This window comes from Triturus cristatus, chromosome 10, assembly GCF_964204655.1.
Source record: "Triturus cristatus chromosome 10, aTriCri1.1, whole genome shotgun sequence".
Lineage (NCBI taxonomy): Eukaryota > Metazoa > Chordata > Amphibia > Caudata > Salamandridae > Triturus > Triturus cristatus.
Genome location: NC_140593.1, coordinates 536,081,736 through 536,095,780, shown reverse-complemented (window position 1 = coordinate 536,095,780; position 14,045 = coordinate 536,081,736). Strand labels below are relative to the sequence as shown.

General features: G+C 47.8%; 1 protein-coding gene across 9 annotated transcripts in view; it reads right to left on the bottom strand.

The window, feature by feature from the left end:
• Positions 1-14,045, bottom strand: part of KMT2C (lysine methyltransferase 2C) — a 1,736,691-nt gene that overhangs the window by 647,498 nt on the left and 1,075,148 nt on the right. For all 9 annotated transcript variants that reach the window (XM_085632007.1, XM_085632012.1, XM_085632004.1 and 6 more), the window contains 2 exons: positions 5,473-5,546; positions 5,191-5,373 (listed from right to left, as the gene is read on the bottom strand). In XM_085632007.1, the coding sequence (XP_085488133.1) occupies positions 5,191-5,373; positions 5,473-5,546 (257 nt within the window). The remainder of the gene's footprint in view (positions 1-5,190; positions 5,374-5,472; positions 5,547-14,045) is intronic.

Below are 14,045 nucleotides of genomic sequence, written 5' to 3'. Positions count from 1 at the left end.
CCTTAACGATCTCTCACTCACTATTCAGAAATCAGCGAGTGGTTTTACTTGAAAAGTTAAGGACATGACTACAGGGCCCTGAAGGGAACCGTTTCAATGTCCATTGCTTATATCCTTACAAAACGTAAGCAGTATGGTTTAAAAAGACCACATCCATAAACACCCAGCCATGGTACACATTTTGTTTTCCAATCCACCCATCAACCAGGTATTGCAGTCTCTCCATGAATGGTACACTTTCCCACCTGGGGACAACAATGCTGTTCAAAGAAAGACTAGAAAACAAAAGTAGCGCTTCACTGGGAAACTCTGTAAAGTGAGGCTGGTGTATTTGGATGTAAATAAAACCAATCTGGCCACTTTGCAACCACTCTGTCTTGCTTTATTTAGTTATGTATTTATTATTCATATTTAAAACCTTCTATTTATCTCCATCCCGCTGCACTTTGGAATCGAAAAATGTCAGAAAAAGGGCATTTCCCGCAAGAGTGTTTTGCTATTTTTGGATCCATTTCACAGGGAAGCAACTAAATGAAAGAAGGAAAGAGAGGTTGTGAACCGTTTCTTCAAGTTACGGTTTTCAGTAAGTGAGGAGCAAGATAGAAAGAGGGGGGGGGGGTTGGCAGCTGCCAGCACAAAAAAGAAGAGGACATCGCCCGAGTCCTATTCCTTCTCTGCCCGTCCTGGAACGTCCACGAAAGCAAGCAGAGCCTTATCTGAATGCCTTTGTCCGCCCCCAAAATAGTGCCGCCTGGGGCGGACCGCCCCCACCTAGCTACGCCACTGTTCTGCGTTGGACCACTCCGTCCTGGATGTGATGTTGGAGCCCTTATTTATGTGCAACCACCATGAGTGAACGTCAGAATCTTATTGATCTCCGGAGGGATGCGGACCCATTAAACTCAAATAGATGGTGTTGTGTGGAGATTTTTAGATTGTCTTCTTATTAATTGAACAAATGAGTCCATTCCACAGAATGGGCGGAAGTAGTGTGTGTAAGGAATCTGCATTTAGACAGAGTTTATACCAGAAAAGATGCTAATGAGACTAAGTAACTTGTTTTTTCGATAGAGCCTTCTAAGTGTAGATTTGTCACTTTGTTAAGAGTTACTAAACAGTACACCTCATCAGCTTTGTGAATGTGTGGAGAGTTGCTGACATAGTAGCCTGGAAAATGTGCATGACTGGCACACAGCGCACCAGTGCAGTGGTGGCAGCCTTCATTTTGGTGGAGTGAGCTTGCAAACTTCCTAGGGACTGTTTTTTAGCTAGCGCATGACACATCTTATCCATCACACAATCCTTCAGGGGATGGCCTTTTTTGCCCTGCTTTGCCTCTCTCTGCTCTAGAGAAACTGACGAGAAGTTGGTCATTTTATCGGTGAAGCACGCTCCCTAGCCTGGCTGTTACGGAAATGTGAAACACTATCTTGAGGGTCAGTAGATGAAGAAAACAACTCTGCATGGGTCCAAAGGGAGTGCACATCATGTAGGTGAGAACCAGGTTAGGGTCCCACTGCGGCATCCCAAAGTGCGGTAGTATATGTGGACCAGCCTCCCAAAATATTCATCACAACTGGTGACTTGAAGAAAGATGGATGATCAGGTAAACGTAAAAAGGCCAAACAGTAACCATTACTGTTAAAGCGAGGCCTTGCTAGGCTAAAGACAAACAAGACAGGAGAACATTCGATGACTGTGCATGCAAGGGTTGGATGATTCGTAAGTAACAGCAGGCACAAACTTCTCCCAGTGTCTTGCATTAACAGATGTGGTGATGGATGCCTACCTGCCAAGATGACACCGACCACTTTGGGAGGGAAATCAAAAGCCATTAACTGCAGCTGTTCAGTCTCCACACATGGTAGTGTAGATTGTTCGGGGTCGGGTGCAAGACTCAACACTGCTGCTGGAAGAGGAAGCCCTCACGAAGATGCAGCCGAATTGGAGGACATATGCTCATGGACAAAAGATCCTGGTACGACACTCTCTTCGCCCAGTCCAGGGCCACTAGGAAGACTTGAGTCTGGTCTTTTTTGATCTTTAACAGTACTATGGACAGCAGAAGTAGAGGTAGAAAGGCATGAAGGAGTCACGACCCTCAGTCCAGGAGAAAGGCGTAATTGAGGGAGAACTGCCTTGGGAACTCCAAAGAGCAGATGTTGTAACACAGTGAGTTCTCAGCGGTGCTGAACAGATCAAACCAGGATTCTCCCCATTGCACAAAAATGCCCTGTGCCACCTTTGAGTGTAACTGCCATTCATGATCTGCTAGGCAATGTCATCTGAGAGGAGGACGGATCTGATGCGGAGCCGCATGAGGCCATCTGATGCGCTAGAGAATTGCTACAAAAGTTTCTGGATCCTTTGGTAACAACAGCTCTGCCTTTACAGTCTATGATGTTCAAGTCTTCAAAGCACACAAGCCATACTTTGCTACATCCTGTCCATCATGTATCATTTCTGCCAGTCAAATAGAGTGGTTTTCTAGGAGAGCTGGCAACATTTCTCTGGCTATGTACCATAACGCATAGGTGTATCTGCCAAGAAGGCACACTGTGTTCAAGGATTTTCAGTTTAAACAAGATAAAAAGAACATTCTATTCTCAAAGGCATCACTATATTTCGACACCGGAGGGTAGGCAGAAAGGCATTGTGAATTAAGTCACCTGTCAACGTCTGTACCACCAGGCTTCAGGCTAAAGATGTTTTGTCAAAAAATAGGAAACACTGAGGTCTGGTCTATGTCACCTGACCATAGGTCGACTGCCTGGAAGACATGAGCACCAATTAGACCAAACAGCAACAGTAGGCAACTTAAGTCAAGCACTTCTACTGCACTTTATTCCAATACTGCAAGAGAGACCCTTTCTTCCATTGGTGGTGAGTCCAGTTCAGTCTCTGGAGATGTATCAAGTCAATGGCATTAAGTAAATGCAGATCTTGCCCTTCATCAGTATAGTAAGGTGGAGCAGGTGATCTGCGTTCTGATCATTGGTATCATATACATCCTGAAAACCCTGAACTGCACCAGAGGAGAATCCGAATAAGCCTTGCAGTCTCGAATAGTACTGGTATTGAGGAAGCGGCCAAGGATTAGAGTCTGGCTGCATGACTAGCTGCGCTTTTGTAATCTTGTAGCATGAAATAGGCCTAGAGTGGGCAAATATCAGTTGCGGTTCCGAGACTGGCATCAGAGTTAGGTCCAAGGCTAGTGGATTCGCCATCTGCGCTGTAACAGAAAGGACTGTCGAAAAACCACAAGCAAGAGTAGAATTATGAACAAGCACTCGTAAAAGCAAGGGAACAAGTTCCGGGGGGAAGCTGGCACCAGAGAAGCTAGCAAAAATCCAACTGGGAGCCCCTTTGGCTCCATGTGGCCCAATGACACACAACAGAGGACCAGAAGCATCTGAAAGAGTTGACGCATGGCCACCTTCAAGGCCATTATTTACTGCAGGATTGACAACAGCCTGGGGAGTTCAGGGCATGCTGAAATCAGTTGCGGGACATTATTCGAGTCGGAATTCATTTGTGGGGTATGATCTTTCAATTTACGCCCTTATGCCTTTTCATCTGATTTCGAATGGCGGGAAGAGGTTGAGTTCCTCTTAGCTTTCATGTGCTTATGGAAAATTTTCAACCTTGAATTACCGGAAGACTTCTATAGTTACCAGGACTATCCATTAGATCGGCGTCTTGAATGAGACTTCGTTGAACAGGACCCATGTTTCAACCACAATGTTTTACTTATGTTGCGCGGTGCAGTTTTACGTTCCGCTTCAAACTGCATTTGGATGCATGAGGGCACCTTTATCACACACCTTCAGGTAGGGACCAGAGCCCAAGCACCAGAGATGTGTTGTGAGGGACCGTGAGTTTCTCAGCAAGGCAGCCCTAGTACCTACGTGGGAAACATTTTTCCTAGCAAACTGTAGATGGAATTTGGAAGTCGTTGGAAGACGGACAAAGCTGGGAGTGGAGGTCTGGATCTGCTTTGAAGGGCACAGAAAGAAACTAACTGACATCAACATGCAAGGGTGGAACTAATTGGTGGCTCTGCACCATCACTTTGTAGTGGTATAGAGTCACAATAGAGCAATCTGTCTGTGCACTGGAGTATTGCTGAAGAATTCTCCAGATTCAGTCTTGCATCTGGGGATACTCTTAAGGTGAGGAATCTACAGTTATAAGTATTTAGCACTATTCTCACTCCTAAACCAGTATAAAAAGTTGTGATGGCTGCTAAGTTAACATCACATTTCATTTTGAGGTTCATGTAACAGTCTTCATTTGCTGTACTGTACTAATTGCTTTAAAGGGTGAGAAGTAAAAATGCTTAATCACTGTAGTTAAGTTCTGTTGTGGAATACATTTAAACTAATTATTCTTAATCTCAATTTATGTCAAGTTCTGGATTTAGGTCTGACTGTAAAAAAAAAAAAACTATCAACTATAAACCCATAACTTGCATTTTTTACACAAAAGATGATTTCTACATTCCTCTACCCCTTCTTTCCTGTCCACGTATGGGGCTGGCGGCATAATACTCCAGTTTGAATGGTGTTGAGCAAGACACATTTTGAAGCATATGGGACAGCTGTGGACTTTCACGACAACTACCTTCCTGACTGGCTGTCACAAAGAAATGAAATGGGCACAGTTCAGTCAGAAGGCTTCCTGAAAGGGAGACGGTAAAAAAAAATGTGCCACCGACACTCAACGGGTTACAGAGTCATTGGTCATGGAGGTGACGGCATGACCAGGGGAGTATTATGTTCTGAGAAGATGGCCACTTAGGGCCTACAACGTACAGTATGAGTCTTAAGCAATCGTGATGTACCTGTATACCTCCTGGTGGAGATAAATTAAAATTTGAAGCAGAAAAGGCTAGATTATTCAAAATACAGAGATGCCAATCCATATAACAATGACGCCCATGCTTAGGGAAAAAGATCACACAGTGTAACACACTAAATTTAATCAATTTAGCAAAACAAATTATATTTACAAATAGCTCATTGTCTATTAACAGGGGAACCCAAGACAATATTAAATATAATTGAACAAACAAGTAGGAGATTTAAAAAAAAAAAAAAAAAGTATGTATTTCATATTTCTCAGTTTCCAATTAAACATTAGGATGACAAAAGAGAAACCCAAAAGTAGAACATAATTAAACATATTTACCTGTCTAAATTTCCATTCTTGTTCATGTTCTGACTCCCTCTGTCTTAAAGGATCTTTAAAAAGCTCATGGTCAATACGAGAAGTAGGATCGACAATTTCTTGCTGCTGTTGCCGTTTCATGGAATCATTAGACAACTGCACTTTATTGATGCGTAGAGCAGTTCGATTTTCTCTAGCTTTTTGCTTGAAAGTAATAATAAAAACAACATTAAATACAAGTTGCTTTTTCAAAAATAAATTCATATAAATGTTAGTAGCATACTCTGAAATAGTTATCCATACCACATAAGGGGCTCTCTCCTGAGAACTTGCTTTTCTCCAAAGTTTAGCAATCTGCTTCGCTCTCGTAGACCAGTCTTAACAAAAAGGAAAAAAGATATCACAAGCGTACAATATTTAAGAATTTCAATAAAGCGCAATGTCATCAACAATGACACTGCAGTTCTATTTAGCATCTTCAACAGAGCCACACTTTTACCTGTAGCCAGTCCATTGTGGCAGAGTAGATTGTACCGTCCTATATTTACTTAAAAAATATCAAGGTGAAAACCCACAATGTTGGTATGAGTTCCTATCGACATTACCCACATAAAAGGGCCGAACAGCATATTTGACTGAAACCTTTTGGAACAAGCACATGATAGCAAGAGTCACCTCTGATGCCACAACGGACAGAAGGAAGTTTCTTACCTGTAATCATAGTTCTCCTCCAGGGGAAACAATCAAAATGATATGCACTTGATTATCCTGCCCACATGGAGCATTCTCAGAGCATTTTGAGAGGGAGAGGGCGAGGGCGAGGGCGAGGGAGAGGGAGAGGGAGAGGGCGAGGGAGAGGGCGAGGGCGAGGGATGTCGTACTTTAAAATTTGGGACCGCGTAGGAGGCAGGGCCCTACCCCTGTCTATCCCGGTATTAGCGAACCGCGAATGGTCAATGCGGTATGTACAAGTGCCTTGTGTAACGTTTTAGCTATGAATGCACTATGTATACGTTATTATACATTGACTCCGTGGGTTCCATCTTGGAGCGGTGGCCATCTTATAGTTGCCCTCACATAGGCTACACTTTACTTTGACTTCTCTGTGACCTGTGCAAACTGACTCCACTGCCCGAGGTCAGCCCTGTCCGGCCGGTTCCTTTTACTGCGGCCAAATGGGATTAGCATCAGGGCCCGAGGCATCATAAATTCCTTCTTCCCACACGAACCCTGACTAATCTCTTTCACACCTGACTCTTCCTGCTTTATGGCTTGTTTTACAAACAGGAGGTGCCCGTGTTTATTGGGGCCTGCTGATATCTGATGAGGGATCTGAGCCTTGCTGGGTAAATAATTGCGGGCTGGCTGAACTGAAATGTGGGATTGTAATCATGACTCTGCTTGTTCTTTGAAGTAAAATATGTGAATGACCAACTGCAAGAGAAGGGCGGTGTTGCCCAGAGCGTAACATTCTCCATAAAAGAGGAGACTGGTTTCTGTTCTGGAGACTGCCTCATTCAGTTGCTAAGGCTTCTGTGCGACGTAGTCTCACTCATTTGAGTTTAATAAAGATGTCTTTTCATATTTCAGCTTCTGTTGCCAAGTTCTTTGTTATATTATCAAGATATGCAGAATTTTATAATACCACATCAGGAAGTACTCGAAGTCATAGGGTGCTACCCCTAGCACCTCTGGGGTCTCAAAAAATTGGAGTACTTCAGTTGGCGCCCACCAGCGCGGCCTCATCAGAGAAGTGACTTTCTGTGGGAGTGATCTTGTCAGGAGACTGAAATCTACTGAGGAGGACAGAACGGGACTCTACCAAGAAGGTACTCTGTGCACAGGGATTCTGGAGATTCTTTGATTATGCAGCCCGGTATATTTCTGCTCTTCCTGATTTTGATCCTCCACATGATGTCACTCAAAAGGTGAGAAAAAGAACCCTTTTGGCGTGAGTATTATAGAAGACGTTTGGTCATGTAGAACTTGACAATTAGAATTTGGATAACCTTTTGATTATTAAGAATAAGAATTAAGTATAAGTGGGTCGCTCCCAGTCCTTTGGTTCTTTGGGTCTTTAATTTGGTTATCGCAATTACCAAAGCCGAGGGGTTGGTTTCTTGGTTTCTGATTTGGTCATTGCAATTACCAAAACCGAGGGTCTCGTATATTTGCGAGTGTATTGGTAGAGATAACCCCTTGAAGTTTGAAGCTAGATTAGTGAGCTATAAGATGCCTGATCTTACCAAATTTGGAAATGTAGCTTTTGGTTTGTATAGGTTTGGATATGCGAATCGCAATTTGTGTAGGCAGGTAATGAGGAGATATTTCTCCATTTGGTTTTGATTATAATACTTGCATTTTCCGCAGTATTTTTGGCATGCCTGTTTGTAAGCTCACATGGAAAAATGTGTTGCTTTTTGTTTTGAAAGGTACCATAGTGTGGGAAATATCTAAATAGGTTAAATTTAAAAACATATTTCTTCCTTGGTGATTTTGTATCCCCAGGGAATTAAAATATGACATAATACAAAACAAGGATCCTTGTTTCTGCGCAGTTTCATGAATGAAGATATGCAGAACGATTTTGTGTGGTGTTCTGCTAGGCAAAGCTAGTGAATTGAGCGCATTCACTACTTCTTGGACATGCATCTGTCTGTGGGGCTGTTTATGCAGCCTTTTGGAACACTATTGAAAAGCGTTGCTTGTAAATATGACCTACAACTAGTATTTGCAAATGGTTTGTTTCAAGTATAGTATAGTCTGTGAGCTGTTCTTTCTTTCTGTCATGCGTATTGATTTGTAAGTCAACTGTGTGTTTAAATGTCTGTGGTTTTTTTTCATTAGTGCAACTTCTGTAAGTAAATTGCGACGGCGCTATTTATGAAAAACGGCTAAAGCGCGCTGTATTGTCTGTTTAACCCCTTTCTGTTTATGTCTGAAATGAGCTCAATATGTGTTTGTGGGTCTTCTGATGTTTCCAGTCTGTTAAGTAAATTGTTTTTTTTTTTAATTCTTTTTATTTGCATTTTTAAACAATAAATAACAACACAACTCACTGCTGTGAACACAGGTCATATTATCTACAATACAGCCCCCCACCAGCCCACAGCAAATTATAGGGTCAGCATTGTCCACTTCAGTATGCAGGTACAGCATTCGCCAGATCTAATCGCCGCAGCTTTGTCACCACCCATGCACCATTCAAATCCCCGATATACACCCACATGTCTCAACGTCTACCCACATCCCAGCAGCGTCCCGCATGTTCCCACAAGGAGCATTACATCACAGCGCCTGGAGCGTAGTTTGTGCCAGCCAGTGTACAAAAGGCTCCCATATGTCTTTCGGCCGTGAACGCACCGGCATGAGCTCCCAGTACAAAGCAAGCTGTGTTTGACAATATGCTGCACTTTTTACCCAGTCCCTTATACTAGGCGACGTAGCCACCCCTCAATGCATTGCAACTTGTCGCTTGGCCAGCAAAATTAGCATCGCAGGTAGCTTCCGGTGCTTGGGTTTGATCATGTGTAGAATGCCTAGTAGTGCCACTGGCGGAGCACAAGGGATCAGCAGGCCAGTTATTGTGCATATGAGCTCTATCACCCTTGTCCAGAAGGACGCCAGTGTGGGACAGTCCCACGCCATATGCAAGAATGTAGCCCCGCGAGCTCCGCAGCGCCAGCAGGCATCTGTCTCTCTCAAGCCCATGCGGTGCAGCCGGCTAGGGGTGCGATACATCATATGGATATATTTGAAATGGATCAGGCGAAGCCTGTAGTTGGGGGATAGGATCTCAAGGAGCCCACAACACAGATCCCAGTGTGCATCAGAGATTTCGGCACCCAGTTCCGCGGCCCACCTGCCACGCACCGCCGGGGTCACCACGGGATTGCTGTTCTGCAGACTCCGGTAAAGTCGGGATATGAGCTTGCGTCCCGATTCCACCATCAGCACATTCTCCAGGGCAGGGAAATCCGGCGGCGGTGCCGGAAATGTAGGAAATAGCTTTTTGCATGTGTGGCGGAGCTGGTAATAAAGGAGCGTGTCGAGCATCGTTGGGGCGTCCTCCCCGCATAACTGTTCCCGTGTGAGGAAGGTATCCCCCGGGAACAGATCCCCCCCTGTGTGAAGTCCCCGTGCCGCAGCCCGTTCCCCAGTTCGCATGTGTTGCAACGGGGGCCACATCGGATTCCCCCGTAGAAGCATCGATCCGGTGTATAGAAGGTCCAGCCCGGCCCTACGCTTCAGTCCATCCCAGGCCCACCTAATGGTATGCACTGGGTCGATTTCGGTGCATCTATGCTTGTGGGGTGCATAGACAGCCACGGCGAGCGGCAGTGGTGCCGCCCTATCCGTCTCAATCGCCACATGTGGCTGAAACGGCGTGGGGTGCACACAGTAGTGCAGAAACTGTGCCTGCGCACAGTATGCATAGAGCGAGAAATCCGGTGCCGCCAGGCCCCCCTGTCGTTGCGGGAGAGTGAGGGTCTCCCAGGACACCCTCGGTTGTTTTCCCCCCCACGCCAGTTCCACCATCAGCGAGCGCACTTGGCGCAAAAAGCTAGCACTCAGAGGCATCGGTATGTTGACAAATAAATATAGGAGCTTAGGTAAGATGACCATTTTGGCCACAGCAATTCTTCCCGCCAACGAAAGGGGAAGATGCTTCCAGCGGCCGACCCTCTCTTCCACCCAGCGCAACACCCGTCCATAATTTTCGGACCATAATTGCTGCATATCAGCGCTTATCCATATTCCCAGGTATCTAACCGGACCGTCAGCCCACTTCAGCGGGCAGTCCGGGGTAAAGCGTGAGGTCCCGGCCGTCAGAGGTAGGATGACCGACTTTTCCCAATTTATGGTTACTCCCGACAGCCGGCCATACTCCAGCAGTTCATTTGTCATGGGGGAAAGATTTTCCTGCGGGTCTATCATGTATAGAGTGATATCGTCCGCGTACAGTGATACGGTTAGTGCCCTGGACGAAAAACCAATGCCTCTGTTTGCATGATGTTGTCTAATGCGGGCCGCCAAGGGCTCTGTGGCGATCGCAAACAGCAGGGGCGATAGCGGGCAGCCTTGCCTCGTACCTCTCCCAATGGCAAAGGGCTCAGAAACAAGCCCGTTTACTCTAACCCGAGCAGTGATGTCAGTGTACAGTAATTTAATATGGTTAATGAAAGCCTCACTTACACCCATACGCTGCAGCAAGGGGAACAAGAACCCCCACTCCAGGGAATCAAACGCTTTTGTGGCGTCCAGCAGCACCGCCACCGCCTTAACATGTGGGGCCAAATAGTGTAGTACTCCAAAGAGTGTTCGAAGATTATGAGAGGTCGAGCGGCCCGGCACAAAGCCCGATTGATCCGGGCGTATCATAAGCGGCAGCACCGGCTGTAGCCGCGTTGCGAGCATTTTTGCAAAGATCTTCGCATCAGTATTGATCAAAGACAGCGGTCTATAGGAATCGCAGTGCTTGGCGTCCTTTTCAGGTTTCAAGAGGGCAATAATTACAGCCTCCCTCATCGATGCTGGGAGCATGCCCCCCTCAACCGCCTCGGTATAGACTGCCAACAGTCTGGGGGCCAGGAGATCAGCATACTCCTTATAGAACTGTGCCGGTAGACCATCTGGCCCTGGCGCCTTCCCGGCTGACAGAGAGCCTATTGCTTCTCTAACATCCTCGACCGTGAAGGGGCGATCAAAATACCCTTTTTGATACGCATTGAACCAAATTAACTGTATCGTATCCAAGTAACCAGCCAACTCCTCTATCAGAGGCACTCCCCGGGCACGGTACAAGTCTCTGTAAAAATTTCGAAAGGTGTCTAGGATTTCTGGAGGAGTATGCACCTGTCCACCTCCTTGTGTCTCCACTGAGGATATAAAGGGGGAAGGTCTTTGTGATCGCAGCAGGAGGGCGAGTGTTTTACCCGGGCGGTCTCCCTCCCCATACCTGCGGGCAACCGCGTGTTTAGTCAATAATTTAACTTCCCTATCTGCTTCAGCCTGGTACTCCGTAAGTTTGGCTCGTGTCTCCGCCAATGTTGCCGCCGATAGATCCGAGCAATACCACACCTCCAGATCATGTATGTTGTCTTCCAGCCGCTTTAGTGCACCCCGGATTGCCTTCAGGACTGCGGCCTGCCCCGCGATGCAATGACCCCTCACCACCACCTTAAATGCGTCCCACAGGATGCCCACCGATTGCACAGAACCTGTGTTCTGCTCAAAATATTCAGTTATGTGTTGGTATATTTCTTCCCTAAAGACCTGGTCCGTCAGGGCCTGTGCCGGTAATCGCCACGCGAAGGGCGTTATATATGGTTTTGGGACGTGCAACGTCAGCTCAACCGGGGAGTGGTCAGAAAGGGTACGCGCCCTGTGAGTAACTGCGGACACCCATGCATGTATGTGTGGGGTCAATAGCCAAAAATCCAATCTGGACCAGGCCCCCCTGTGTGGGGTGAAACAGGTGCCCTCCCTGATCTCTGGATGTAATGCTCGCCACGAGTCCAGTAGATGATAATCCGCCATGAGGCCCCGAATGAGATCTGACGCATGTGGGTGATGTATGCGATCAGCCCCTACCCTGTCTAACTCCTGCGAGAGCACTACATTAAAGTCCCCGCCCCATATACATGCTCCCCCACCTAGTGACTGTGCCTTGTGCCAGACATGCCGAAAAAAATCAGGGTCGTCTGTGTTAGGACCATACGTGTTAATTAGTGTGATCTGCATGTGAAATAACTGCCCCATCAATATTACGTAGCGCCCATCAGTATCGGCATACACCTTGAAGGTGCGCCAGGGCAGGCCCCTTCGAATCAGAATTGCCACTCCCCTGGAGTAGCTGGAGCAACCTGAGGTGTGGATTTCTCCCCATCTTGTGTTCCTAAGTTTCTCCCCAGCAGTCTGTGTCAGGTGTGTCTCCTGTAGGAAACAGATGTCGATCTGGTGCCGCGCCAAATGTGCATGGGTCAGTCGTATTTTGCGATGATCATTTAGACCTCTAATATTTCAGGTAAGACAACGCAGCGCGGTCATGTATGCGTATATGGGTGTGTCATACGCAGCCGTGTGATCATCCGTTGTATCCCGCTCTGGGCCTGCATGCAAACCTCCCGTACATCATGGACAGCAATCAATAACAACATGGCATCGGCCAGCGCCAGGGCTGCACCAGTAGACAGTGGTACAGTAAAATAGTGCAGTGGAAAATAACTACCCAACAAGAACCAAACCCCCCCCGCCACCCACTCCAACCCCCCAATCAGGTTGAGATTCACTTGCCCCCCACCACCCATCCCAAAAACAACAGTCTTGTAGTAGCATCCCGGGAATTATCCCTACGAGGGCATGGGGTCACCGGCATACTCCCCTATCGAGAAGCGATAGGGTGGCCGAACAAGTCCGCCTTATATGTACTCAGTCTGTCTGCTTACAGCGGGGCTAGCCCAGTTGCTCTCCCCCTTTATATCTCTGCCAAAGTTCAGAAACGGCCTCTGCAACAAGTCCGACTATCTCCCCACCTTTCCCCTGCATCGCCCCCGCCCCCAGCAGGACTCAGGATCCCCCAAGGCATCAGCAAGTGGTATACTTAGCGCTCACACTGACCGGTGCCCTGGCGCACCAGCGGTCGGGGAAACCAGCACAACTTTGTCCTCACTACTCAATGTCACTTAGCTGGCCCATCGGTGGAGTCTCCTGTCCTTCTCGCCGTCCCCGCTGCGACCTCTCCGCCTGTCTCGCGAACTTGAGCGCCTCCGCAGCTACCGCGAAGATCATTGGCTTCCCAACTTGGCAGGGTATAGCATGGCATATTTAGTCCCCACTTTCTGGAATATCTTTTTAGCTGGTATGAATTCGCGTCGCGCAGCCTGCACAGCTTGCGTGAAATCGGGAAATAAGGATATGTCCATGTTTTGAAATTTGAGCTCACCTCTTTCACGTGCCAGCCGCAATATGGTGTCTCTGTCTCGATAGTTTAGGACTCGGGCAAGGATCGGGCGCGGAGGCGCCCCCGGCACCGGGCGCGGCCCCATTGTACGGTGCGCCCGTTCGATCAGGAACATGGCCGACAGGGCCTCACCAAATAGGTCGCGGAACATGCCCTCAACAAAGTTCTCCATATTGCCAGTGTTCGTGGATTCCGCAATACCAATAATTCGTACGTTGTTCCTTCGGGAGCGGGCCTCCAAATCTTCATTGCGCCCCGTATCACCTCCAGGACCTTATCCATGCGGAGCAGTTTCTCCTGGGTGTCCCCATGGCCCTCCTCGCATTCGGCAATTCGTGTTTCCATCGCCTCCAGCCTCTCCTCATGTTTATCAACCTTATGCGAAATTCCGTCCAGTCGCTGGGCCATGGAGTCCAGCTTGCCGTCAATCTCCTTGAGAAAGCCCTTCAGGTCGCGAAACATACTCTTCACATCCTCGTCCTGCGTCGGTTCCAGTTGCGTTTCAGGGACCACCGTCTGCGACACCGGGCCAGCGCCCGCGCTCTGGGCCAACTGTCGCTCGAACTGGAGCTTCCGCTGCTTGGCATCTGTTTTCCCCATGGTGCAGGCATGTACTTCAATGTAGGAGGGGGAGGATCCCACAGAATCGCCACAGGCCCCCCGGGTCTCTGCCAAAGCCACGGGTAGCGAAGGCCTACAACCTCACTGTCTCGTGGCCGTGTACCGCGGTTTGCGTCATGCCGATAATAAGGCCAGGCAATCTTCCAGCGCCCCCCGTTCGCGGGCCCGCGGCGGTCTCCTCAGGAAAGCGCCCAACAGCCGTTCCGCAGTCGGGCTAGGCCATCCGGGTCTTGCACCCCCGCGGTCACCACATCCGGGCCAGGCCCGGTCGGGCCACTCCGCGCAGGTCACG